At 49.1% G+C, this 27591-nt stretch overlaps 6 protein-coding genes across 6 annotated transcripts; 2 read left to right on the top strand and 4 right to left on the bottom strand.

The window, feature by feature from the left end:
• Nucleotides 1–942: 942 nt before the first annotated feature.
• On the bottom strand, nt 943–1896 carry FMAN_12637 (uncharacterized protein; the record flags this gene model as incomplete). Its single annotated transcript, XM_041823102.1, has 1 exon — nt 943–1896. One exon carries the CDS (start codon nt 1894–1896, stop codon nt 943–945), a length of 954 nt encoding a protein of 317 aa, XP_041688716.1.
• A 3429-nt stretch (nt 1897–5325) lies between these two features.
• FMAN_12636 (uncharacterized protein) lies at nt 5326–8590 on the bottom strand (the record flags this gene model as incomplete). Its single annotated transcript, XM_041823101.1, has 4 exons — nt 5326–5673; nt 5729–6039; nt 6093–7267; nt 7371–8590. 4 exons carry the CDS (start codon nt 8588–8590, stop codon nt 5326–5328), a joined length of 3054 nt encoding a protein of 1017 aa, XP_041688715.1.
• Nucleotides 8591–11924: 3334 nt separating this feature from the next.
• FMAN_12635 (uncharacterized protein) lies at nt 11925–14217 on the top strand (the record flags this gene model as incomplete). Its single annotated transcript, XM_041823099.1, has 5 exons — nt 11925–12012; nt 12063–12274; nt 12337–12452; nt 12507–13434; nt 13486–14217. 5 exons carry the CDS (start codon nt 11925–11927, stop codon nt 14215–14217), a joined length of 2076 nt encoding a protein of 691 aa, XP_041688714.1.
• A 759-nt stretch (nt 14218–14976) lies between these two features.
• FMAN_12634 (uncharacterized protein) lies at nt 14977–15696 on the bottom strand (the record flags this gene model as incomplete). Its single annotated transcript, XM_041823098.1, has 2 exons — nt 14977–15013; nt 15065–15696. The coding sequence occupies 2 exons, from the start codon at nt 15694–15696 to the stop codon at nt 14977–14979; spliced, it is 669 nt and encodes a 222-aa protein (XP_041688713.1).
• A 1114-nt stretch (nt 15697–16810) lies between these two features.
• On the bottom strand, nt 16811–20871 carry FMAN_12633 (uncharacterized protein; the record flags this gene model as incomplete). The annotated part of the gene is made up of 6 exons (XM_041823097.1): nt 16811–19207; nt 19271–19462; nt 19519–20022; nt 20073–20181; nt 20232–20299; nt 20365–20871. 6 exons carry the CDS (start codon nt 20869–20871, stop codon nt 16811–16813), a joined length of 3777 nt encoding a protein of 1258 aa, XP_041688712.1.
• Nucleotides 20872–23627: 2756 nt separating this feature from the next.
• On the top strand, nt 23628–27209 carry FMAN_12632 (putative translation elongation factor eEF-3; the record flags this gene model as incomplete). The annotated part of the gene is made up of 2 exons (XM_041823096.1): nt 23628–23779; nt 24194–27209. 2 exons carry the CDS (start codon nt 23628–23630, stop codon nt 27207–27209), a joined length of 3168 nt encoding a protein of 1055 aa, XP_041688711.1.
• Between the last annotated feature and the right edge of the window lie 382 nt (nt 27210–27591).

Below are 27591 nucleotides of genomic sequence, written 5' to 3'. Positions count from 1 at the left end.
GCGGCCCGCTACCGAGCAATGAAGCCTTAGTACCTTACCGCCAGCCTTTGATGATTTTGTGTGACACTATTTCTCAACCACCTCCGTCACAGCTGAGTAATTATGATCTCGAAGTAACTCAAAGACCCTATAGTCTCAAAAAAAAAAAAAAAAATTGAAGCTTATTGCTTGTGCAACCAACAAAAGTAAACAAATTCCGCGTAAGCGTTGCGTTGCTTGCGTGCATATGCACTGTAAACAAGGACAAAGGCCCACTAAGCCCCTATCTTGAAACAATGGATGCAAGTTGAACCTGCATTAGCAGCACCACCAGAGTTGCTCGTGGACAATTCACAGCCTATCGTGCAAAGTCTGATTGTCATGTCTCCATCATAGAGAGAACATACCAAGAACTCCAAGAGAACAAAAAAGACGCGAGAAAGAGGCAGAGATTTCCGATAACTAGAGATGAAAACTGGGTTGATCTTGGTGGACCTCATCCACTGTTAGTCGTTGCATTGGGGGCCATCTTGCTGATCCAAGTTGCGTTTTCTCGAGGGTTTCGATCCTTTCGCTCAGAGGATTCGGGTTCGGCGCGATCGGGACGGATTCAAGATAAATGAATCACTTGGCGAAGAGGATTGACAAAGTCTGGGGATTGGCGGGGGATCAACGCAATTAATTGAACTGAAGCAAGGGACATTCCATTACAGTAAATCAAGGTCACAAGCTGAACAATTGAGCAGGAGAAATGAATATATGTCATAACACTATGAATATATATATGTAAGAAGGTATAATAGATAGATCCCAAAGCCAAGATCCAGGATCGCCCTGGATGGCTAAATTCCGAGCACCGTAAACACCAGGTATAGATAGAATAAGCCCAATTCTATAAAATCAAGTTTTACGCAGAGGCCCAGCTCTCAAATGAACCAAACCACAGGCTATGTATGATATAGCTTAAGCGGAGTAGTCAATGTCGACGGTGAGGCGGACCTGCTCGGCAGGAGTGTTGATACCAATGCCGTCCTCAGCCTCCATGCCACCGAGGTAAGCGTTCTTGCCAGTGCCACCGGGGTTGATGGTAGAGCAAGTGTTGTCGGCGGTGTCACAGACTCGGAGACCGGGGATATCAAGGCTTGCGGCGGCAGAGACAAGGCAAGAGGCGTCAGCGCCAGACCAGTTCTTGTTTCGCTTGCTGCCGAAGTCGAACTCGAGCCAAGTACCGGCCCACAGGTTGTCTTTTGTGGTGGGGACCTTACCGGTGGCACAAGCGCAGCCACCCTGGGAGTCACTATCGAAAGCAACAACCTGTGAGCTCGAGGCGGAAACAGTGAACTCCAGAGCAACGTTCTGAGCGAAGAAACCGTCGATCTTGCCATCAGGTCCGATCTTGTTCCAGCAAGCGCAATCCTTGTCGCCATCGTGGTCGTTGTTGAAGGTGACAGTGTAGTCGTACTTGTCGGCGACATCCTCATCGACAGTCATCATGTTGCAGCCAAAGTCACCGGGAACACCAGTGTTGCCAGTGGCAGCAATGTCCTCGAGAGTGGCACGCTTGGCCTTCTTGCCACCGCAGAAAGCCTTGTAACCGGAACCGGAGCTGGAGTTGTGCTTCTTGCCCTTGTTCTTGTTGGACTTGGCAGGAGCGGAAGCAACAGGGGCGGGAACGCTGGTGGCAGCCTTGGGGACGGTGTCGGCATCGACCTTGGGAGAGGCGGGAGCCTCAGGGACAGCGGTAGCAGGGGCGGCATCAGCGGTGACGACCTGAGTAGCGTACTCAACAACGGTGACGGGCTTGTTGGCAACGACGAAGTCGCGCTTGGCGTGAGCACGCTGGTGAGCGTGGCCGCTGGGGTGGGCAGAGACGCCGAGGGCGGCGGCCAGAATGACAACGGAGGAAGAGACCTTCATTTTGACTGATTTGTGTATATGTTATGTTGTGTTGGAAGAGTGACGGCTTTTTGGTAATTGGTTGTATTTCCGGAATACTTCCTTTTGCCTTTATAAGGATTGTAAGGTAAGTTGGTTCAAGAGAGTGTTATCAGCGTAGTGCTGTGAAGGAGTGACAGAAGGCAAAGGCCGTGATCCAAAAAGACTGAGGAGTGAAGAATCGAAGGAGAGACAGAAGGGGGAGGAATTGAGGGTTATAAGCTGAGCAAGGGGTGTGTGTCTCTGAGTCTCCTTTCAACCCGAGTTGGGAGGCGTGGCGTGGTTTGTGTGTGGACGCCATGTCTCTCATCTCTCTTCTTCCGTTCTCATTCAGAAGCCGGCACGCACGCCCCTGCAAGCTCAGGTCCGCTTCCCTAGGTTGCTGGACAAGACCCTTGCTGCAATTCCCACATCCCTCTCCATCTCCTTCGGCCAGAACGCATGTGTATGCAGTACTGGGATGTGGACCTGGGAAGTGGGCGAGCTACCAGCAACGCTTGCACCGGTATCAACACCAGAGCTAATGCAGAAACGACGCTAGCCCTAGATGCCAAGGTCATGGACAAGGCCCACCACACCCTTTCAGTCCAAGTTCAAGCTCTGCTTCCGCGAAAGCCCCAGGGGTAAGGGCTTTCATCCCTGCCAGGTACCAAGGCTGCTTGATTGGGCCATCTCACCTCCCAGTCGTCCTAATTCCGACATAGCCAACCAGGTCGTTGTACGTGCTAGACCTTGACCTGGCAGGCCTCGCAGAGTCTTTGATCTGGTCCACTGCCAAAAAATCGAACCCGCCAGAGACACCAGATCGCCGGCCGCGTCAGCAGATTATGCCAGGCTTATTGATGAGATGTGTAAACGGAAATCAGGAACACTGGTTCCAGCGGTAGGCTAGACCGGAAAAGAGCTTAAGGCATAGAAGGACGGTAGGGTAATCGCTGATCACCTTCTAGCTCTCGGGTTATTGATGAGGAGCTCATTTACTTCAGGACAATGGAGTCTTTCATATTCTATTCTTGGGCAAGTGACAAGAATGAATGCCGCGATCCAGTGGCGATCAGTGAGATTGGTTGAAACGCCGGGGACAGAAAAAGCAAGTGATGAGCTGCCACGAGAAGGAACATGCAGCTATCTCAGTGTGTTGAGTGATTTTGTTTGTGTCGGTGACGGCTCGTACGCATGCATGCCGGCTTGCATTTGCATATTGTACAGTAGTGCCTTGTTGGTATCTATCTGTTTGACTGGTGAACAACTGAGGTGTCGTATGTCGTGGCAGTTACCATGAATGCGGTGAATCGACAGTTGAATACGTGGACCCATCGGATGGAGTGCGCAACTGTACGCAATGCAATTGTGCTGTGACCTGCAAATCGTGATACTGTCCCCGTGGCAGTGTGTATACATACGTGCGCTTTGTGACAACAGCCGCTGTGGCATAAGTTACTGGCGTTATTTCCCCAACAGCCAAACAAACCTTGTTTTCTCCCGTGGCATCTCCAGAGTCCCATTCGCTAAGTGGAAAAGAGGCGGCGCCCTCCTTGCCTCGCTCACCGTTCGACCCGTTCGTTGGTGTGTTTCGTAGTGGTCTGGTCTGCCCCAGACGACGCAAGCGCCTCCTTTCCAAACAGTGCAGTGAGTCGTATGTACGTAGCCTGTAGGTAGGCTAACGAGGTAGTAAACAAGACATGACTGATATGATCAAATCAAATTAGACACTTTCGCTTCCCTCATTGGAATGATGCCGGCCAGAAGCGCCGTTGACAGCATGCGCATGATCTCTAGGGGCAGTGGAAATGAGACTGTCCAGCCACTCACGTCGGAGAGGAGCCCTTTTTCCCTTTTTCGCTGACTCGACAAGGGAAGTCTTGAGCTGAGACATGCTAGAATAGGTAGGCGGTGACGCACGGCAGATCGACCTGCTACGATCCGGTCGGCTATGGTTGCATTGTTTGATGGCACTAAGGTATGCGTGGTCTTGCTCTAGGAGACAAAGGAATGCCTCTCTTACAAAGACGTCTTTCAAAAACTTGAAACAGAATATTCCTGTTCGTGCGAGACCTTCAAAGCCTATTCCGGTTGCTCACAACACCATCTTCAGCTTCTGAACTGAACTGCCCATTAAGGAAAGTGAATAATATTATACGAGGCTTACCTAGCACGACCAGGGTTCAAGGGTCCTGTTCCTTTGCCGGGTTTAAGAACTGGATCGAGAATATTACCCATGAATACTTTAATAATCCTCCTTCCGAGCAGGCCAGGTACCGTCAACTGCCATCATGTATGTATGTAGTTCTCTCCCTGGACTGGACTGTTGCCATTGAACCCGCCTCGACCTTCTTTTCATTGCCCTCTGTAACACGCTCACATGCCAACCAGAATCTCTGACTCTGCCCATGGTTCTTGACTCTGTTTGTCTCATTTCTCAGCACCAGGACATCGCCACGGATTCTAGAAACAAGGAAAATAGTCCGTCATGAGCTATTAATTGCCAAGTCAGCATCATCATACGTCTCATCTGAATCCTTCCCGACAATGACTATGTAACTACCTGGTGATACTATTATCTGCTTGGGTGCCTATAGTCATATGTGGAGAATGTTGCTATTTCTGGCACTCACTGTTAATATTTAGGCCATGTTGATTCAGGATGGGGACATACATGTTGAAGCTGAGGAGAACCAATCGAGATAACCTTTTAGTTAGGGTTCTCCACGAGCGAGATTGAGTGTATGCTCACAAGCACTGATGATTATCACCCCGTTTAATTCTACGGTTCGTTGAAAAAGGGGTACGGAGTATCTGCATTGAGTTTGATCTTCGGCCATAATCCAAGGATCTTCAAAAAGATCCCGCCCTTAATCTCCATTACCCGGTGCTTTCGTCCGTAATCTTCGCAAACTGAAGCTGGACTGGGAAAGGCTAACATGCGTGATCAAAATAGCAGTGACAAGAGAGTGCGTGACTGAAGACGATGGGTTGACTGATACATGAGTGGGTGCGGCTGGCTCGCAGGCTATATCACAATTCTCCAATTGTTGTCCTTTCAGAATATGCTGTGAGTGTCCTCAGATCAGCTAATATATCAATCCTCAAGAAATATGCCCCAGGAGAATTGTTATGTAAATAACACAGAAGAGCATCGCCGCTTTGACAAGGAGCCTCATTGCATTGTCTTCATGAAGCAAGTTATACCTAAAGTCACGAATTGTTCCTCCTGATTAAGACAGGCACAATACTTTCGAGTAGACAGGATTTATCGCAGAAGTTTATACATGCATAATTCAACAACGCCGTAGCTCAGACTATCAGACATAACTACCAAGTAATTTCAATCTCAGACGCCCGGCATAAGACCAGTTATCTCTGTCGTCGTTTCATCACTGACCAGTAACCGACATCATCCCCAATACAAAACTAGAAATAGCTTCTCATAGCATCTTCATAACCAGATCCTCCTTTCAAATCCCGACCAAATTTGGCATGAACGTCGAGAACCTGTCTGATGTGGCGCATGCTAAGGGCCTCACCCTTGTTAACGGCGAGATCCTGAGCTGAGCCCACCACGTTCTTGATTTCGCGTCCATTCAGAGCTTGCTTCGATAGTAAGTCCAAATCATCCTCAGTCAATGGTTCTACCTTGAGCTTGCCCAGCTTATGAACACGGTCGAGGAACATCTTAAAGATGGCCCGCTTTGCAGGAGACTTGAGATTGTCATATCGCAAGGCGATGTGAATTCGGGACTGGAAGGCTTCGTCGAAGGTCTGAATCACTCCTATGTTAGTAATCATCAGAAGCCAACGGATTCTGGATACTCACTTCTACCCGATTCGTCGTCAGAAATAAAATTCCCTGGAAATACTCCAGCTGACGAAGGAAAATGCTCACGAGGGCATTGCGATGGATGTCATGCATGTTACGCTTTTCCAGAAATACGTCTGCCTCATCAAGAAGAAGGATAGCACCCCAGGCATGGCAAATGTCGAGTATCTTTTGTAACTCTGCCTCCAGAAACCTCGAGTCTGTTCCTAACTCGCCAGCCGATACCATATAAAGTGGGCATTGGAGCAATTCTCCGATTCCTTCGGCCGTGAGTGTCTTGCCAGTTCCAGGAGGTCCGTGTAGGACAGCTTTTCAAATGTTATTTCTCTGCACCTCGGATATTTGGATACGTTGAACTTACTGACGAGCCCCTTTCCCTTGCCTTGTATAACATCATCGATAGTGTTAGCCGCGTGATATTTGCGTGACTTCACAAGGGCCTTGATTAGGTCCTTGGTTCCATCTTCCAGAACCAGGGAGTCCCACGCCTTCTCATTCCATTTGATTTCATTGACGCAGGAAACGGCGAACTCCAACCATTGCTTTTCTGAAAACGAGAAACCAAGTACCACTGGAGAGGCGATGAGATAATCCTCATCAGTGAAATCGACGATGTCCATGTCCTCTTCATCATCACCTTCCACAGTTTTGGAGGGGAGTTCATCGAGTTCGGGGTTTCCGGGCTCATCCTTAACCAAGCTTTTAGGAAAGCTGACCATATGTACTTCGCCGTTCTCGTCCTTGTAGACTTTCTTGACAAACTTCACCATTTCTGCGCCCTCCGAATCTGAGCCACACGCACAGTTCCCGGAATCTGATTCCGAAGTCTCTTCCTCGATGATGTCGGGGTCCTTTGGCTTAACAGTCGAGACGCTGTAATTGGGGTTGGTCCTCCTGAAGATAGTCGGGTCGATCATGACTCTGCTGGACTGGATGTTGAACTTCATTACAGAGCCATTCCTGCGCTTCATGAAGGCGATGCCCTTGTAGCTCTTGTAATGGACACCACTCAATGACGCAAACTTCTTGCCTCTTTCGATCAAATCAAGTCGGAGCTTCTGCTCGTTATGGTGATATTGAAGCGGATAACAAGGAAGACTCTTGATCTTCTTGGCGCCCTGGAACCCGTCTATCTCGACTGATGTATTCCCATAACCAAAACGCTTACCATCGAATTCCATATATTTTCCTTCAACGTGATAATAGCTGCCTCTCATAACGCTGTGGTGTAGGTGCGCCGATTCGACCTTGAAAACTCGTGGCTCACTTGCGTTTCCGTACGTTGTGGCATAGACAAGTGTATCTGGTTTCCACAAAGCCCAAAGTAACTCAAATGTAATGAGGCCATTCTTGAGCATGGGATAGAGACTTTCCTTTGTGGTTTCAAAGTCATGGTCAAGATACTTGATAAGTATCTTGAGATGCTGTTTCTTTTCCTTGAGTAGACTTTTATTTTTCTTCTGACTCTTCTTGGACTTGCCAGCAGGTTTGGCTTTGCGCAGTGCCTTCAAATGATCACGGAGGTCTTCTAGGTACCTGACAATATATCAGCAAAAGATCACGACATCAACAAACCTGTTGTTAACTATCCAAGCCTGATCACAGGCCTCCTGGAAGATGGTAATTTCAGACTACTCACAAGAAAAGGACCTCAGGGTTCATTTTTGGTGTTTCGTCTACCAGGCTGATGCCTTCCGCGTTGCCGATAACGTCCTGTAGACATTCCCGAAGCAACTTGCTCTTGATGTCGACAACAGTTGCTACATGCTTGCCCTCCCAGTCGAACTTCCTCCTAACATGAAAGATGTATTCGTCGTACTGGGAATCGGTGTCTGTGTCGGCTGTGTCCTGAAGTTTGAAATTGTGTATGCTGTTGTCCCACACCTGATCCACGCGTTTAAAGGCAGGGCCCTTAGGCTTTTTGCCCTTAACCCTCAACTCGCCACGCAAATAATCATTAGTGATACTATCTTGATCACTACCTTCGAGAGTTGGCACTGCTGAAAGTCGCATGGGTCGACGTCCGCGTCCGCCACGATTAGGGCGAACAGCAGTTGATCGACGACGACCGAATAGTGGATCGAGACCAGCTGCCTGTGAAGCCAGAGCATTTTGGAGAGAATACGGCGGAGCCGAAGAACCAAACGAGGCAAAAGCGCTTGGGGCTGGATTAGGTAGTTGAGCAAAAGCGCCTGGGTTAACCGGTGGAGCAAGGCCATTAGAGTTACCCAGCTGATGCTGCAGTTGAGCAAACTGGAGTTCGAGCGCCCTAAGTTGGCCCTCGAGGCCTGAAGAAGACTTGGTTCGGTCATTTTTCTCAGCAAGGTCCTCATTATCAGAGGATTCGGGATCGGAGGAATCTGAATCGCTGTCGGAATCGGACGCGGTGTCAGAGCAACTGCCCGTCTTGTTCTTTTTCTTCTTTGGCTTCTTCTGCTTCTTAGTGGAAGCCTTGGAAGTCTTCTTTTTAGAAAGAGCACCGTTGGTTCGTTCCTTCTTACTCTTGCTTGTGCCATTAACTCCTGAATAATGCTTAGGAGCCAGGGTGGTGGTTTCCGAGGCTTGGTCATCATCTGAAGTAGAGTCGTCTTCACTAGCAATGCTAGAAGTCTCAGCTTCGTCTTTCACCGAAGCTGGTTTGGTTTCTTGACTCCTCTCCTTCTTCTTCTGCTGCCTGCTCTTCCTCGAACAAGAACCGCTCTTAGAAGTTCTTTCTACCGACTCTGGAGGGGCCGCAGCAGGGGCTGATGGGTCAACGTCATTAGCCATCGTGGTATCTGCCTCTTGTTGACCAGACTTCTTGTTGTGTTTTGGGCCACTTTGACGATCGGAAGGAGTGATCGAATCTGTCTGCTCCATATTGATCTTGATGCTGGGACGTGAGACAAGTACCTTGCTGCAGTCGATTCAATGGAGAGAGCGTTGGCGGAATAGTAAAGTTGAGTGTTTCAAAGAAATCTGCTGAGTAGAGACGTCGCTTGAGTACTCGAGATGGATCTGGAAGATTTCACCATAGAATACAGAAATGAGTGCTGGGTAAAAGACTCCTGTTTAAGGAGGTTCGTTTGAATGTCGGTACTAGTACTGTTTTCGCACTCCTGTATGAATGATAGATGAGGTGAAAGACATCAAAAATATGAGAGAGAAAGGATGGAATACTTTAAAAGCAGAAATAGATGGGAGGAAGAAGGAGGAAGAAGGGGGAGAAGAAGGAAATAAGGTGCGCGGACAGGTCCAGGCTACAAGCGAAGGTGCGAGGCAGTGAATAACAGTGCCAGTGCATGGAAGTGCCAGGCAGATGCAGAGGCAGAGATCAACGAGCCAACTGCATCATTTGCTACTACCAACCTGGGCAAGGCAAGATAGTATGTAGAAAAACCTTGCCAAGCCACAGGGAGCAAGAAAACTTCAGACCTTATCGAAGGAGGCCAGAATAAAGTTGACAAGGGACCTCCTTAAACCTGCAATAACTTGCCTAAATGTTTTTATCCTTTGGGACTGAGTTGCTAAGTTTTCTTGCCTCTCCTGGCCAAGGCAGGCACCAAAAGATGTACGCAGCAGCCACAAATACAACATCCATGCATAAGGTAGAATCAGTTGGTTCTTTACAAATTGATTGGGTAAATAGGTGTGGTTCAACAAAAAGCATTCCACCGCTTGTTAGTCTACATCGAATCCCTGGTTGATGCTGCAGATGACAATGAATATGACTGTCCGTCCACTTGCATACATCCTAGGCAGCCAATGCATTGTTGATCTTTCCTACTCATGTGAGTACGAAAGTACAGTAGGACCTTTAGTCTTACTCAGGTTAACAGTATTATTAAAACGCCACTTCCAAAGTGGCCAGGTCAGTACCTACCTTATACTAAGGTATACTTCGTCGTCGTTTGAAGTCCTCGTCCATCGTTTACAGCCCCAGATGATCTTCCACCTCCGCTACCCTAGTGCTCCCGTTCCCCAAAGGCGCTAAAATTCGTTGGAGGGTCTGAGGCCAACAGGTACCCACCCACCGATTCCATTGACAGTTGATCGTCAAACCTCGTCAGCCTCAATTTTGATGTCTGTAAACTCAGGGTCGCACTGCAGGCCAACGGCATCCGAACAAACACTCTCAAAGTGTAGAAACTCCTTGGCATGATCTTACCAACTTTTTATACCACAGAGTTCAAGTCTCGCTCCCACTTCTGACCCAATAGCTTCTAATGGTGAATACACACCTTGCCAACAGGCAAACCGCCTCACCTTTCTTCACCCAATAGGCATCCACAGTCCAACAATCAAGCTGAGGTTGGTCGCAAAACTCTGACTGTGTAGTGACAGCATCATTCTAATGATGCCTGCGATGTGGGGGACGACACCGAACTTGTTGGCCAAAAGAGCTTTCTGAGGTTTAGTGTTGAAGTACAGGGCCTCAATGTCGAGCTGGCAGAGTATCAGATGCCAGCAGCCCGTGATATCAAAATGAAGTGCAACACGAGCGGTAAGACGTTTCATCGATCAACATACCCCGTATCGGTGCAATGTCGAGATCCTAAATACGATAAATGACAGAATGAAGCCCGCGAGATGGACTTTTTTTTCACTGCAGCAACCCACATGTGGTGCTTGTGTTTGTCGGTATACATACATTTTCAACCCCGCAGCCAATAGACGGTCCGCAGTCTTCTGACCACCAAGGATTCAATGTGTTGGCAATGTCTCGACAGCGACCACAACAGGAAGCAGCCGGCAAACGCCATCCGCAGTGTTACTTCATCGGACTGGCAGGACGAGAATCGGAGGCTGCATAGGTACTATCGAGGCAGCAAGCTCGGTGTGAAGTGTGTATCAGTGAGTCCAAAGCTGTTGATGCGATGTACAAGATCATGCTATTCGTGTTATTGGCACGACGTGCTGGCGCTACATAGGACATGTCAGTAAAGAGGCCAAACTCGAGCACTTGCTCGAACGTATCAAACAGAACGGGTGCGAGGACTTGGAGGTAAAAGTCGAGAGACCGTTACGTGGGGAGGAATGGCTACGGCATTTGGAGTATGCCTAGGTCACGAGATTGGATGCTTGGAATGTATTACATGAACAACATCTTGAACAAAAATAAAGGGCGCATCTAAGTATATTCCCACAAAACAATGGGCTTCCATCGGGGATCGGATCATCGATTCAGCATTGACCATGCCATGTTTCCTTAACACATCCATAGAAAAACCTGCTCGCGAACCACAGCCCCCTCCATCTTTATTATCATATGGTAAGACAAGCTCATAAATCAGACTCATTGCCGTTACTAGAAGGTGTGATTTCTTGTTCCATTGGATGCAGAAAGAGACTTCCCTTTACCTCTGTTACTGCGAATTCAAAACACAGGTTTCTCTTCGGCTGTAGGCTCATTGCTTGCTTCCATAAGGTACTAAGGTTTTGATGAACTGCAAGAAATTAAGCTAAGGGGCTATGGGCCAAGCTAGGTAGGGGAGGAAAGAAAACTCGAGACCGTGATCCTGAATGACAAAAAGACTTAGGTAACTTTACATAAACTTAGAATATCTACACTAAGTTTAGGATATCTTTTACTGGGTTTATTTTGGCACCCTATATGAAGGTCTTGTGTTTTCTTGCTCCCCGAGGCCAAGCTCAACTTGGCGATGGATGGACAAAGCGAGCAGCGAGCATGGGAAGCACGGACGGCCGCAGCATTAGTGTGTTAGTGGGCCAATTACCAGCCTTCGCGACGTCATCACCGTCGCAAAGATAGCTCCTCCTTCAGCTATACCAGGTTTGGGCTGGATAAACCTTGAAGGCTTGAGGGAAAGAACTTGGAATGAATTGGGCTAAGGGAGCTTGGAGGGAGAACCTGCGATTCTCCCATTCTCTCTCCTCCATCTCAATCTCAATCGAGGGGGCTTGTCTACGCTGAACTCGTGCATGCTGCAATCAGCCGTCAATTGCTGGACAAAGATCCTCCTGAGACAGCATCGCTTCCGGATCCCAATTTAGTCTGATCCATTGCGACACAGCATTTGCGTGTTTGTTTTGGAGGCCGGCAGATCCCAAGACCTACGGTCGTCTACGCGATATCAATTCTTTACCGGAACAACTTCTGCGTCAAGGCTCCCAACTCGCCTCTTCGTTTGCCCTCCAGCGTCCTTTTTCGCATTCAAGAAATATTCCGAGCCACACGCTCACAGCTTCCATCATGCCTAGCACATGGAACCGTTTCAAGGGCCTCTTTAGCGATGGAAACACCAGCCGACGCGAGTGGCTCCATGAGGAGGAGAGAGCCCGTATGTTATCCCATCGATGCGAAATCTGGCAATCAGCTCACATACTATAGTTTTGCCTAGCCATCGGAACCAGAACATCGCATCTGCTACTCCTCCGGCCGAGGTCATGAAGGTTTGCCTGCGATTGCGACATTTGATCCGCGAATGTGTCCCTTGCGAGCTTGAAGAGAGTGCTATCACGCGTTCCCATAGCACTGTCATCACCAGCAAGGTTGTACAGGCGGCTAAGGAAGCTGGCGGCCAGAAATACCGATCATGCGTTGTACGTCAAGCACTCGTCCTTGATGCTCGATGTGTTCGTTTTGCTGACTTTGCGTTTCGTAGGTGTATGCCCTGCTTGTTAATATGCGATGGTTTAAACGCGAAGCCATTCTCGAGCTGTGGGATGCTGATCTCCACGACTTGCGCGCTGTTGCCTGCACTGTCATCGCTAAGCAGATGTGAGTTTAAATTGATGTCTCGATCACCAATTGCAGTTGGCTTACTCGAACTAGTATCGAGGGAGAAGAGGATCTCGAATTCCTCCTGCACCACGTCCTTCTTCGTCGGTACTCTTTTCTCATTGATCAAGTTCCTACAGCCCCAACCAATGTCATTGAGAAGGCCGTCGACCTGCACGCAGTTCGGGTCATTGGCTCCTCTGGTTATCAGAAATGCATTGCCTATCTCTGGCGTGGCTGGCTAGTCCAGGACGAAGATGATCCCTCCGAGTTTGTTGACTACAAGAACAAAGCAAACACCAGCCTACTTGTCCACATGGACCCCGATCGTATGCGTGCACCTCGCTACCAGAATGCCGCCCAGTTGCTATTCTCCATCATATATCTTGGCCTGTACACGGCCGCAGTCAACTCTGCCAATGCGTCAGGAGTACTGGATGGCGCTGAGATTGCGCTCTACATCTTCACCTTTGCATATGTCTGCGACGAATGCCTCAAATTGTACAAGGCTGGCTACCACATTCTGGGATTCTGGAATGTTTTTAACTCCGTCCTTTACTCCTTCTTGACTGTATCATTGGTTCTACGCATCATAGGACTGGCATACAGGGACAATGACGATGTGCACAAGAAGTACAATGAGCTCAGCTATAATCTGCTTTCTTTTGTTGCACCCATGTTTTGGTCCCGCCTCTTGCTCTATTTTGACAGCTTCCGTTTCTTCGGCGCCATGCTAGTTGTGCTGAAAGTTATGATGAAGGAATCTCTCATCTTCTTTGCCTTGCTTATAGTTGTCATCATTGGTTTCCTCCAGGCATTCATCGGTCTGGATATTGCTGATGACAACATTATGGGCGATACCTGGTTCATCATTGAGTCAATGCTCAAAGCTATCATGCAGAGTCCTGAGTTTGATGGTTTCGATGATTTTGGACATCCATTCGGTCTGATTCTCTACTACTGCTTTACTTTTGTTGTCATGGTAAGTTGGTAACATTCTGTTCTTGAGAGTCAAATTAACTCAATATTCTAGATTATTCTCCTCAATATCCTCATTGCACTTTACAACTCGGCCTATGAGGATATCTATGAGAATGCCGATGACGAATATCTGGCACTGTTCGCGCAAAAGACGATGCAGTTCGTCCGAGCTCCTGATGAGAATGTTTACATCGCCCCTTTTAACCTGGTCGAAATCGTCATTTCGGGACTACTTGAGTGGTGGTTACCAAAGTCCACATACGAGTTTGTCAATGACTGCGTCATGGCTACTCTATACTCTCCTCTTCTTTTTGTTGCAGCTATTTTCGAGAGGCGATCTGCACGAAAGATTCGACACAACCGCTCACGAGGCGAGGAGGATGACGACCAGATCAATGAGTGGGAACAATTTCACGAGGACCTTGACATGGAAGGCGAAGGTTGGACCAAGACTTGTGAGGCCGTCAAACCTAACGTGGAAGACGAGCCTGCTGTCATTGAAGTCCGCAAGCTGCGAGCTGAGATGGAAGAACTCAAGGCGATGCTTTCTCAACTCACAAACAGCAAAGGGAGTGATGATGAGACCATAACGGGTTCAAAGAGTGGAAAGGAGCCAGCCATTGAAGACGACGATACCCAAGAGATATCCGAGGCTGCTGAGACCCAGGATGCGCCAGACACGTCGGATACTCCAGAGGGAGAGGGAGCTTCTGGTGATCAAAAGCAGGGTAAGAAAAACAAGAAAAAGAACAAGAAGAAGGGCCCGGGTGGACCCAGCAACTAGAGGTCGGGATCAGGAAGTGGTTAATATGCTTTGCAGTACGTTGATGGGGTATTGTTGGCAGAAATGTGTTTGCTTTGACTCTTGTGCGGCTTTGAAGACCTCATTCAGTAGTATATATGAATGATTCAATGGTGGTTAAAGTTGCACTTTTCGTTATCGAAACCATACCCAACATATATAACTGTAAGCCTGTGACTTGTAGGAACAAGCTCTCTTGTTAGTACTGGAGTTTGGCGGGGGAGGGGGACCGGACTCAGGATGCAAGTCTTCGACGTATTAGAGGACTTTTATTAAGTTATGCAAAGCAATGCATTATGATGCTCGTTCCAGGGCACGCCGGTCCAAATAAACATAAAAGATAAAAGAAAAGACCCTAGTATTCACATAAAATTACAGGACTTCTAATTCCACGGTCGTCTCATGCCTGCTGTTTGATCTCTCACAAGGAGGTGCAATGCCGGGAGAAGTTCTATTGAATGTGCTGTTTGAAAACGGCCCCTATAAAGCTATGTATCATGTTCCAAACGCCAACAAAAGCTAGCCTATCATGCGCATTACCTGAAAGACCACGAACCAAGCCCAGGATTCTTGATCGTGAATTTGGGCGCAAGGTGTACCATAATAGCTGTGAGCATCCGTTACTCGGGTTGAGTTTGGGATGGTATTGGGGAAACATATTTCTCTGTCTTGCCCCTGGACATCAGGAATCCCACAGAATGATTCTTCTTCTTCTTCGCAGAGCTTGACATCTGGCCCGTTCTATGCAGATCCGTCTTTCGTGGGTGGGAACATTCGTCTAAAAAGAAACCGTTAGCGTGTAGATAAGCATCAGGGATAACAAACTTACGGAATCGTCTCGTTGTACGCATTCACATCAGGGGCAACAAACGTGACAAATACCACTCGGGTGAGCTTGCTTCCCTCCTCACTCTCGAGGAATTCTCTCACAGTCCTGCAGGCGATCTTAGCGGCAGGAAGGTTGGGAAACCCGTAAACGCCTGTGCTGATGGCGCTGAAAGCGATTGTGGTCACGCCGTTCTTGACGGCAAGCTTCAAACTTTCGCGGTAGCAATTGGCAAGACTCTCATTAGGGTTCGCATCTGCAGCGTACACAGGTCCGACGGTGTGAATGACATGCTTGGAAGGGAGATTGTAACCCTTTGTGATGACGGCCTCGCCAGTGTTAATGGGACCGAGGGTCTTGCACTCCTTAACCAGGTCAGTGCCGGCGGCCCTATGAATAGCTCCATCAACGCCCCCTCCACCTAGTAGAGACCTGTTTGCGGCGTTGACGATAGCATCGAGGCGAAGTCTGGTGATATCACCGCGAATTAAGCCGATGCGCTTGTTGATGGAATCAGATGCAGGATAGTCAGGGTCGCTTCTTGATGATAGATGAGCCTCGGATAGGGCAGAATCAGGGTCGCGATAGAGAGAGGCGAGGGTGGGAATTTCGCTGAGGCCTCTAGTAGCAGCCATCGTGATGAATCGTTTAGCGAGCATACACGGAGAAGAGCTGTGGTGAGGTTGTCGATGTAGTCTCGAGGGACTGGAGATGTGGTCAGAACGAAACTCTGGAGAAAACGATGGGGCATTCATTTACCTGGGATGGCAGCGTTAGATGCTCGTCTTCTTTTTGCTGCAAGTGATATCAGAAGCCTTATCGCACTCTGCTTTCGGTGTGCTATGATGCAATTGAGTACGCCCTTGAGTATTTTGTGCCGGGGAGAAAATGGCTTAACAGGGAGAAGGGCTCAGTAATGCCGTATCGAGAAGATGTGAAGGAGGGTAAGTCAGGCTGCGCAAGGTGATGGTCCTTGTTATTAGGTACTAATCTTTGTTCTTGCGACTTGAGAACGTGACAATGGAGAAGCAATGACCTGTGGATGGGATGGGAGCTCCATGCCAGTGAATGACCATTGAGTTGACTTGATTGCCCTACAGGTGGGGCATGTTCTGGAAGCTTGGATCTTTGGATGGAGGGGCAACATCCACCATCCGCAGTGGGCCTGGGCTAGCACTACAGGGGGTAGCAGAAAACCTGCTTCACATGACAGAATTATTCGATGAATTTATTACCCATCTAAAGACCAAATTATTTTGTCATCTACTTCACGTGTCCCAAGCTTTTTGACACCCAAAGGCCTACCATGTTCCAAGGCTTCTAAATTTCGATCGAACAAGCCTCGATCTCGCCTACCTACTCGCTAGGGGCTAGTCTTCGATTAACGACTAAACTACCTGCAGCACAGAGAACTCTAAAACCACAACCTGGAATGCTCCAAGTCTTCCAAGTTGTTGGTTGGTGAAGAGCACATCCAGACTGAAAAGTCCTGTGACCAGAGTTGCCGCGCATTCCTCGGTCTTGAATCTTGGCCAAGATGCGGTTCCCGAAACTCTGTTTCAGTCAAGGATAAATGAGGACATAATGAGGCAATAAAATACTAGAACATGAATTCCGAATGCCTAAAAACAGATCCAACAACACTCAAACCAAACAAACATCAATACAAATCTCCCCTAAACTAACCCTCGTTACGGTCTCGACCCAATTAAAAACCCCTTGTTTGTTCGCTGGTTTCCTTCTCCTACCTTAAGCTCTGGGCACTCTTGGCTTCTTCTGCTTCGACTTGTAAACATGTCTCCTGGCCTTAGGCACCTCCAACTTCTGCTTCTTCTTCTTGGACTGAAGGAGTATCCAGCTTGACCTTCGCTTCAAATCATATCCCTTTTCTCTTGCCTCGGACCTTTCGAATGACGCGATCTTGCTAAGCAGTTCCTCCTCAACATCCGATGATCCAATAAGTGTTGTTCCGCTACCGCTGCTCTCTCTCGTTCGTTGCTCCTCGTCGTCTGATACGTCCGTCTCACTGCTGCTGTGACCACAATGCGACAGAACTGTGGCCTTACGTCCCTGACTCAATCCCCCGGTCATGTCAATATCCTGGTTGTCTCTGCGAATTGGTGATGTAGAAGGTGGAGCCACAGGTGCGCCCCCAGTTGCTGCAGGAGGCGGGCTCTGCCCAAGCCGATACTGTTGCTCCCAAGCTTGGGCAATATCTCCAAGAGGACCAGCCACAAAAAGAGAGTCTTGGTCTTGTACCACTTCTCGAGGATACTCGTTGGCGAAGGAGGCCGGATTTCGCATGGGTAGCGAGGCTTGGGCCATGTTTTGAAGATCTACTGTGAGGTCTTCGCGAAGTGCATATGGCTGAGGCGTGATGCCGTTTGCGACTGTTGGTCCGTCTGCGAGCCGATGGTTGACCCAAGCAGCCAGGTCCCCTGTACTATTTGCTACCCATGCAGGCGGTTGGTTGAGTTGGTATTGAGGAAAGGGGGAGCTAGTTCCCGAGGAGAAAGCCGAGAATGGAGAATTGCTTGCGTTGAACTCTTTCACGCTATTCAACGGCACTGCCTGGTTTCGAAAACCCACCTCCTGGAATTTGGGTGGAATCGGAGGTACAATGCCAGCTTGTTCTGCTGCTGTTTTCTGCAAGGTCGGAGCTTCACTTCTCTTGCGATTCGTGATGCGGTTGAGCATATCTGTCTGTGCGTCGTTCTCTTCTTCTCTGAGCTGATGAACCAGATTCTTCACGGCATCGATATGGAAAATACCTGTAGATGGTCCTTTGATACCTTTCTCATGGTCATTGCTGCCTCGATCATCATCCAGTGTACCGGACAAACGCTGAGCAATGCTCAGTACGTTGGGGTCGTCACCTGGGGTGACCACTTTGTAACTTCCAAGGCTGAGTTCTCGCTGGAACCGGGTTTTGAACTCCTTCATCTTCTCCAGTTGGCTTCCTGTGAGTTTCATCATCTCCTTTTTTGCCAAAAAATAGAATCTCTGATGGGGCTTGCGTTTGGACTTGCGTATCATAGGCATCGATGACAAGAGGTCGCGCCAATTATGCTCGTAGTTCTGGGTATCCAAATCTAAGAGTCGTCGAACGTCCTTGACACCTCGGCCTAGGTTCCATATTCGATTGAACCACTCTGCATCAATGCTTTTGATTCCCCGATCAGAAATTCCAATGGGAGTCAACAATTCGGTTATGCATTCAACCATGGTATCAACTCGATAGCGCAATTCTTTATCATGCCCTTGACTAAAATAGCGGTAGAGCGGCCAACTCGAGGTTCCTGATTGGTATAGTTCACATACCATGCTTTCGATGTGCATGAGCTCCCTTTCTATACGGCGGGTAAAGTCCATGAGTCTGGGTACCAGACGCTTTTCGTAGACCTCAAGACCGCTATATCGAGTATATTGAGCCCAAGTCTCTGGGTCAGAGGACAAGGTGTCAAGGGAATTGGATTGGGCGTCAGGATATCCCCATCCTTGGGCGATTATACCCTTCCACAAGTTGTACAGAGAATCCAGGATGTCATCTTGGGCCTGGTCTTGAGATGGTTGATATGTGTATGCCGAGATCTCACAGAGTATCATGAGTATTTCTCTGCTGAGACGCTGCCAGATTTGATCTCGATGGGCCCAAGTCATCATGTCAGTGGCGAATTGCTCATTCATTAAATCAAAGCCGCAGGCTTCGTTGATCAGGTTATTCAGATAGCTCCTCAGCACAAGATTTCCCCTACCGGCAAGCTCATTCATGAAGTCTTGTACCCAGGCTTTGTCTTCCTCAGTGCCTAGAGTGTTCTCTTCAAAGCCGTACCTGTCATAATTATCATCGGCAGGGTAGTAGGTGAGTTTATGAGGCTTTTTGGATGGTTCTCTTAGAGCAGCCGCGCCATATTTCTGCATCGCAACATCCCAGAAAGACTGGGTGAAATATTTCTGAACATCCTCGGTTCGAATATAGTGGTTGAGTCTGATATTTCGAAGCAAAGGGTACTGCAGCACAGGGGGTTCATTTTCGCCACCCTCGGAATTTTGAGTGAAAGCTACGAGACCAGCCGCCGTCTGGAGGAGTGCAGGTTTCAGGATAGACACATCTGATGCAAACGACCAGTAGCCACCTCCCAGGACCTATCGAATAGTTTCATTAATCAATGCCATCTTGTGGATCTCTGACACGGTGTTCGCTCTTACATGTTCTTCGAAAACATGGCCAACCTCTTGATGGGGGTTATCATCATAATAAGGCTCACCATGGAGGTCTCCGTGTTTGTGACTGTACATTGACTTCACGAGATCAAGACAGGCCTGGACTTGGTCCCGTCGGACTATTCCAATCGTTGCAGGATCAACTAACCACATGTAGGGAGTCCCGGCAAATGCATGCTGTCATACCATTAGTTGGAGAATAGCAATGAGTAGGTATCTAGACTGTCACTCACCATCATCTCGTGGGCTATAGTGGTTGCGAGTATCAGGCTGGCCTTCAACTTTTCGCTACTGCTGTATGTATCATTGATCAAGGGCCAAACCAACTCACAATCGATTGTGACCCTCAAGTTGAACGCAAAAGGTTGTGTGACCCACGAGTCTGTATTGCCTGCGGAGTGATGTCTTTGTTGCTTTCCTTCAGATACGAAACCGCTAGTTAGTTCGATCTTGATAATTTGAAGCAGGGCCTGCCAAGTAGCTGCCCTGGGGTTTATACCACTGTCAATGACAGCTTTCGCTCCGTTGAGTCTAGACGGATCATCCGGGTCCAGGTTTGGAACGAATCTAATCTTCTTATCTCGGTCTTGTCCGGGTTGATTCTGGAAGAGTCTGGGGTCGATCCACAGTCTGTTTGTGATGTCTAGAAGACTTGAGATAAAGGGGTCGTCCATCTCAATAAACCGCGATGCGAGTTGGAGAGCTGGCTGCATCGCATCCCAGACTCTGTCGTTGGTCTTCAACGATTAGCATCATAAGGTTTTGGTGCCTTGGTTCTGATACACACCCTCACGTTCCACTCTTCACGTCTCCCGTTGAGATTATATATCAAACGAGGCTTATCGTCCGTTCCGCCATTGCAACTGGTGTCGACCCATCTTTCACGCTCGAAAAGTCTTCAACGACATGTTAGCGCCAGTTTAGACAGCAGATGTATCCAACTTACTCTGAAATCTGACCCCCGAGGCCGTCAAACTTGGTATCGCACATCGAAAAATATCCTTCGGCTTGTAACTGACTTGTTAGACATAGCTAGAGGAACGAAAAGTGCAAGAGGATATGCGAGTTTGCGTACTCACTTCATCCATAGTCATACTCCCGAAAAGGATGGTTTGCCAGTTTTCATCTATGACTAGATCTTCATACTGCTGCATGAATCGTTGTTCGGTTTCGTCCAACTTTTGCATATCTGGCCTTGTCCTCTCCATGTAATCATCGACATGCTCGTTTGCTGCTTTGGCCAGGTCTTCGAACCGTCCAAATAGTTCCTTTCCATTTCGAATATCAGAGCTGGCAGGAAAGATCTGTCGACTCTCAGCTCGTGTTGGTGATGTTCTCGAACGACCATCGGTTCGGCCTGGAAAGATCCCGAATCGTTGAGCGTAAACAGTTGGTTTCTTGAAGCGGTCTCGAGGCAGAAGAGCTGGGCGTAGGCGATCAAAAACGCTGTCTTTGATGTCAAAGACACTCGCATCACGTTCAGGGCCTTCATCCTGCCAGTTCGGATCTGTCCAGGCAGGGCAGTAAAGGACATAATCGAAACTCCCACCCTGGGTTGGGGCTGCGTTTCCTGGACCAGACGCCATGGCGAATGAAAGGAGAGGGGTGCTCAGATGAAAGGCACAATGGAACGGTCACCAAAAGGAACATGAAGGATAAGTATAGTACAGTAAGAAGCTCGAGAGGAGGTCAGATTCGGTGTGCCCTCACATTCAAAAGAGCCACCATCCACGGCTGTACGGACGCGGGTCATGAGGCTTCATAAGGGCTTCATCTGTGACAAAGAGGTTGGCTTCGCGATACTTTCTCACAAACTCGATTCAAACTGGCATCCGGGGCGCCAAGACCTAGGATAACAAAGCCATATCAGCCATTGGGCCATGTGGCCCCCATGCTTGAGCCATGAAGGTAAGGGGCACTTTCCGGTGTGCTATTGACAACAAAGAACAACATATTTCGGAGCCATATTTGGCTGATACTGGAAAGAGCCCAGGGTGATCATTACACCAGCCTAACACCAGGCGAAGGTGTGTGTGGGTAGAATGGCACAAATTACGCTTTATAATCTTAACCGAAGAAATCGAACCGGCTTGACGCTTCTCCATGAATCTGATAGGTCTTGGATACCTTGTGCCTGTTTGAATATGTGGCCTAATTTGACATGCCAAAACTTTCCGGAGTGAGTGAGTGAGCGAGATAACATTACAGAAACTGCGGTGAGTTGTGGGGGCATAATCTGGGGTCCTGGGGCCCCACGATATCGATCCTGTGTACTCCCTCCGTACTTACTTGGTGAAGCTTGGGTGTGAAACCCTCGTGGTTCCTATCATCTAAGGCACTGCCCAAGTATCTTTCTTTGTTCCACGATCCCTTGAGCATAATTCGTCCCCGTGTGCACCTTTTCTTTGTGTCTCTGGCTGAAAGGCCAACAGCCACTAGAATAAGTGCCGTAGCAACGTGGCGGAGAGAAAGGCTGGGAAAGGCAGCATCTTGTGTTTAAAGCCGGTCCCACCAACCATGATCAACTACCTAGGGTCGAGGGGCAGAAACCCGAAGGGGACTAGGGTGCACATATGGACTTGGACTCGGCGTGGCCGTCGTTTGTTGAGGGAAAGCTTTGTTGCAACGATCCAAGGTCACACAGAGCGGTGCAATGGGGTGTTGATATTTTCGTCACAAAGAGGAGATACCAAGTTGACTACCTCGGTCTCTGTAGCTCAATCAAACCCGGGGCATCTGTTGGATACATGCAATGTAAAAGGCTATAAAATAAGATGTATCGTGGACTTTGATCTATCGATGGATATACAAATTGACGAGCTGCCTTTCTCCATCCTGATCAAGAATATGTGACAAACCACATGTGCTGAGTTCTTCTCACTCTTGTTACATAAACCATTTCGCTACTAACATTTGCGAATAGCCTGAGCTCAATCTGGTGGTGCTCTATTGCTATTACGATCCGCTCTGATGAGTGAACGATACGAATCTAGCCCATAGTTGTACAAGCTTGCCTGCTTGCTTTGCCTCAAAGAAATGAAATTGAAGCGTTGCGGAACTTTTGAAGATAGGAATACAAGGTTTGTGAGTTCCGAAACTAACTCGATAAGAGATCTCAGCCTAATGGCTCGACATGTGTATTGAATAGAGGAGCGAGTCAAGATGCTTCCCAGGTTTCAAGGCTGAAGTATGGAGTAAGAATACGGAAATAAAAACACGGGCCACGGTACGGATAGAATCTCTTTCGTCACTTGCCACAGAACTCAATAAGATACATGTCGATTTATGATAAGGGCGAAATGAAATCGGGTATTGATGCTGCTTTAGAGGCAGCCTGGCTACATTGATACGTGGCTAGTAGGTAATCACCAGTGTTCGCAGGAGCTGTTCCACAACTGGTGGGAAATTTTACTCATTACTCGTGAAGGAACTTTGGAACCTCAATTTGAATTAATTCTTTCACTTTCTACAAGCAAATGCTCATTTTCTTCTAGGTCGTCAGGGAGACGGCGGGAAGTGGATAGCTCAAGTGGGCAACAATATTGGAGCATTCTAGGTAGTGAAGCCTTGATAAGAACGATGATCCGACAAAATCCGCTACTGGAACCAGAAACACGCCTCAAATATACGTTGTGACCTCGATACCAGAAACAGACGTCTCGATTCGAGCGTTATGAATAAGTCACCGTAGGCAATAGTTATGGCCATCAATCAAAATAACAAACTGGATCTTGTGCATCTTGACACATTTGCCTCCTTGGTTCATACTGGGCAGTAGAATGCAGTAGAGAGCCCACTAGAGGTAGCGTCGGAGATGCCTCCCAGTGCTTTTCGAGACAAAAACTCTACACCGCCCTCATCCACTTACTGTATCAGGCTTAGCCCCCACGCTGATAAAACCGATAAGCTGAGTCGCCGCCGTAGACGAGTTAGAAAAATGGAGGGGCAGGAGGGGTAACCCAGTGGTTTTTCTGAAAATTTTGGTGCCCAGAGGCAAACTATGTTGGAAAAAATTTGTGAGCGCATAAAAAATTGGCCCCTCTCTTCTTTTTAACACTCCATCTCCCTCCCTCCATCCTCTCACTCCCATTCTCTTTCTTCCTCCTCCATCGATCTCCGGTCGTCCTCCTCCAGACGAACCTCTCTTACTTTCTTTATTCGCGTTCTAGTTTGTTCTTCGGACTTACCTCCATTGAACGAACACCGCTCCCTCATTCAAGAGGAATTCCCATCATCGCCGAATAAATCAGAGTCGACTCCTCCATCGATCTCTGTAACCTCGACGACCTCTTCTCTTTTCTTATACCCCATCAAAAAAAGAAAATCCCTATAAATCGACATCATGCCTACCGAGAACCAGCAGTCGATCAAGGTCCTGGACGAGCTTTTCCAGAAGCTCACCGTGTCCAAGGAGTCCGCTGATATTAAGGAGTCCTCCAACGAGCTGGCCTCTTTCATCAACGGCCGCATCGGCGACCAGGTCGTCCCTGATAAGTGAGTCTTAGCCTTTTTTGCGATGCCATGATTCGGCTTTTCCCATGGGATATTACTGGGCGCCTCAAGGCTAGTGTTCAGTCTACATTAGACACTTGCCATTCCTGCTGCCCTCGGTTTTCGCCTCATTTTTGGTGCGGTCAGCATCCGAGATGATGTGTCCCATGCATGTGAGACGAGGACCTGGGAAGCGGCTTGAGTGGACGGTATCTTGCGTCGGACAAAACGAGTAGCAGAACTTTTTCTTTCTCTCGTTTGCCCCTCCACCGATTGGGCGCCCAATCCTACCCCGCCAGATTTGGGCCATAGGCGACTCTGCACTAGGCCCATTTTTTGGTTGACCCCTCCAGCGAACAGCATCCACAAAAAAATTTCTTGGTCAATCTTTCATGTGCTAACCACTTTTGTCTACAGTGTCATCGAGGGCCTGAAGAAGCAGCTTGCCAACAAGAAGGATGCCGCCGCCCGTGAGAAGGCTTGCGTCGCCATTGAGGCCATTGCTTCTCACTCCGAGGTCTCCGCTTCCGTCGAGCCCTACCTCGTCGTCCTCCTCCCCAGCGTTCTTGCCGCCGTCGGCGACAAGATCACCGCTGTCAAGAATGCTGCCCAGAGCGCCGTTCTCGCCATCGCTGGCGGCATCAACGCCAACGCTGTTAAGGCTGCTCTCCCTTACGTCATGGAGTCTATCCGAACCGCCCAGAAGTGGCCCGAGAAGATGGCTGCTCTCGACTTCGTTGAGGCTCTTGTCAAGAGCTCTCCTGCCCAGCTCGCCTACCGTGTCCCTGAGCTCATTCCCGTCATCTCCGAGTCCATGTGGGATACCAAGAAGGAGGTCAAGGAGCGTGCCTACAAGACCATGGAGCAGCTTTGCCAGCTGATTGTCAACAAGGATATTGAGCGCTTCATTCCCGAGCTCATCAAGTGTATCGCCAAGCCCGAGAACGTCCCCGAGACAGTTCACTTGCTCGGTGCCACCACTTTCGTCACTGAGGTCCAGGAGCCTACTCTTGCCCTCATGGTCCCCCTTCTGGATCGTGGTCTGGCTGAGCGTGATACCGCTATCAAGCGAAAGTCCGCTGTCATTGTTGACAACATGTGCAAGCTTGTCGACGACCCCAACATCGTTGCTCCTTTCTTGCCCAAGATGATGCCAGGTCTCCAGAAGAACTACGAGAACTTGGCTGACCCCGAGGCTCGTGACAAGACCAAGCAGGCTCTTGACACCCTCACCCGTGTCGGTAACATCAAGGATGGTGTCATCCCCGAGGCTCGCCACGACGGTGCCATCAACGTCATCCTCCCTAAGGTCAAGGCCGCCCTCTCCCCCAAGTTCGCCAACTACGTTGAGAAGATGGGTCCCGTTGCTGAGTACATCGCTGCTATCGCTGGTCAGCTTGTTGATGAGAAGGAGACCGAGTCCATGATCTGGGTCGACAACCTCAAGGCCTACGTCTCTGTCATTGCTGGCATTGACAACTCTGAGTCTCTCGTCGAGGCCATCCGCAAGACTGCTCTCCCCGGTGCCGTCGCCGAGGCTGAGGCCGAGGAGGATGAGGAGGAGGGTGAGGATCTTTGCAACTGTACCTTCTCTCTTGCCTACGGTGCCAAGATTCTTCTCAACCAGACTCATCTCCGTCTCAAGCGTGGTCAGCGTTATGGTCTTTGCGGTCCCAATGGTTCCGGAAAGTCCACTCTCATGCGCGCCATCAACAACGAGCAGGTTGAGGGTTTCCCTAAGCAGAGCGAGGTCAAGACTGTCTTCGTCGAGCACGACCTTGACTCCGCTGATACTGAGATGACCACCATTGATTGGACTATGAAGAAGCTTGAGGAGGCTGGTGTCACCACCACCCAGGCTGATGTCGAGAAGCAGCTCAACGAGTTCGGCTTCACTGAGCAGATGATCAAGGGTGAGATCAGCGCCCTTTCTGGTGGTTGGAAGATGAAGCTCGCTCTGTGCCGTGCCGTCTTCGAGGCTCCCGATATTCTGCTTCTTGACGAGCCTACCAACCATTTGGATGTGAAGAACGTTAAGTGGCTCGAGGAGTACCTCATCAACTCTCCTTGCACTTCCATCATCGTCTCTCACGACTCTGGCTTCCTCGACAACGTCTGCCAGCACATCGTCCACTACGAGCGCTTCAAGCTCAAGCGCTACAAGGGCAACCTGGCTGCCTTCGTCGCCCGCAACCCCTCTGCCAAGTCGTACTACGAGCTTGGTGAATCCGAGATGGAGTTCACTTTCCCTGAGCCCGGTTTCCTCGAGGGTGTCAAGACCAAGGCCAAGGCCATTCTCCGTGCCACCAACATGTCCTTCCAGTACCCTGGTACCTCCAAGCCTCAGATTCAGGACATCTCCTTCCAGTGCTCTCTGGGCTCCCGTATTGCCGTCATCGGTCCCAACGGTGCTGGCAAGTCTACTCTGATCAACGTGCTCACTGGTGAGCTCATCCCCACTCAGGGTGAGATCTACCAGCACGAGAACATCCGTATCGCCTACATTAAGCAGCACGCTTTCGCTCACATCGATAACCACCTTGACAAGACTCCTTCCGAGTACATTCAATGGCGATTCCAGACTGGTGAGGATCGTGAGACCATGGACCGTGCCAACAAGGTCATCACCGAGGCCGATGAGAAGGCCATGGACAAGATCTTCCGCATTGAGGGCTCTCAGCGTCGTGTCATCGGCATCAACAGCCGAAGAAAGTTCAAGAACTCTTACGAGTACGAGTGTTCGTTCGCTCTTGGTGAGAACGTTGGCATGAAGAACGAGCGATGGACTCCCATGATGTCTGCTGACAACGCCTGGTTGCCCCGAAACGAGCTTCTGGCTTCTCACCAGAAGATGGTTGCTGATGTCGATATGAAGGAGGCTCTTGCCTCTGGTCAGTTCCGACCTCTGGTCCGAAAGGAGATCGAGTCTCACTGCGCCAACTTTGGTCTCGATGCCGAGCTTGTTTCTCACTCTCGCATGCGTGGTCTGTCTGGTGGTCAGCGTGTCAAGACTGTCCTTGCCGCTTGCTCTTGGCAGCGACCTCATCTTATCGTCCTTGACGAGCCTACCAACTATCTCGATCGTGACTCTCTCGGTGCCCTGTCCAAGGCCCTGAAGAAGTTCGAGGGTGGTGTCATCATCATTACTCACTCTGCCGAGTTCACCAAGGACTTGACTGAGGAAGTCTGGGCTGTCATGGACGGCAAGATGACACCTTCCGGTCACAACTGGGTTCAGGGCCAGGGTTCTGGTCCTCGTCTCAAGGCTGACGACGGTGATGAGGAGGAGAAGTTCGATGCTATGGGTAACAAGATTGTCACCACCAAGAAGAAGGTCAAGCTGAGCTCTTCTGAGGCACGAAAGAAGAAGAAGGAGCGTATGGCCCGCCGAAAGCGTGGTGAGGAGGTGTTCAGTGACGAGGATGATCTGTAAACGCATATATCCCGCGACGCCTTTACTCTACCATGTCCTGTGACGACTTCTCTTGATGATTACATACCATTTTCCTTTGTCATGCGTTGATCAAAAAAAGTTCCGGGTGCGTCTTTGGTAATGGATGACTGCACTTTTGGCTTCCCGATAGATGGAAAGCTTTGTTAGACTACCGCCATGGAGGAACGAGGAAATAGCACGGGGGATTGGAGGATCCCAACTGTGTTGAGCCCTCGACTTGGTGGGTTGGAGATTGGCAACTAGTTAGAGCCAAATAGACTTGATTACGATCAATCTGTGTTTTGACCAAATGTGAACGCTGTTGCGAACTGTGATGAGTGATGAATATGTGCATGGTGTTGATCAAACGTCGTAATGTATC

The sequence above is a fragment of the Fusarium mangiferae genome (genome assembly GCF_900044065.1).
Source record: "Fusarium mangiferae strain MRC7560 genome assembly, contig: FMAN_scaffold015, whole genome shotgun sequence".
Taxonomy (NCBI): Eukaryota; Fungi; Ascomycota; class Sordariomycetes; order Hypocreales; family Nectriaceae; genus Fusarium; species Fusarium mangiferae.
This window is presented reverse-complemented; position numbering and strand designations above follow the sequence as displayed.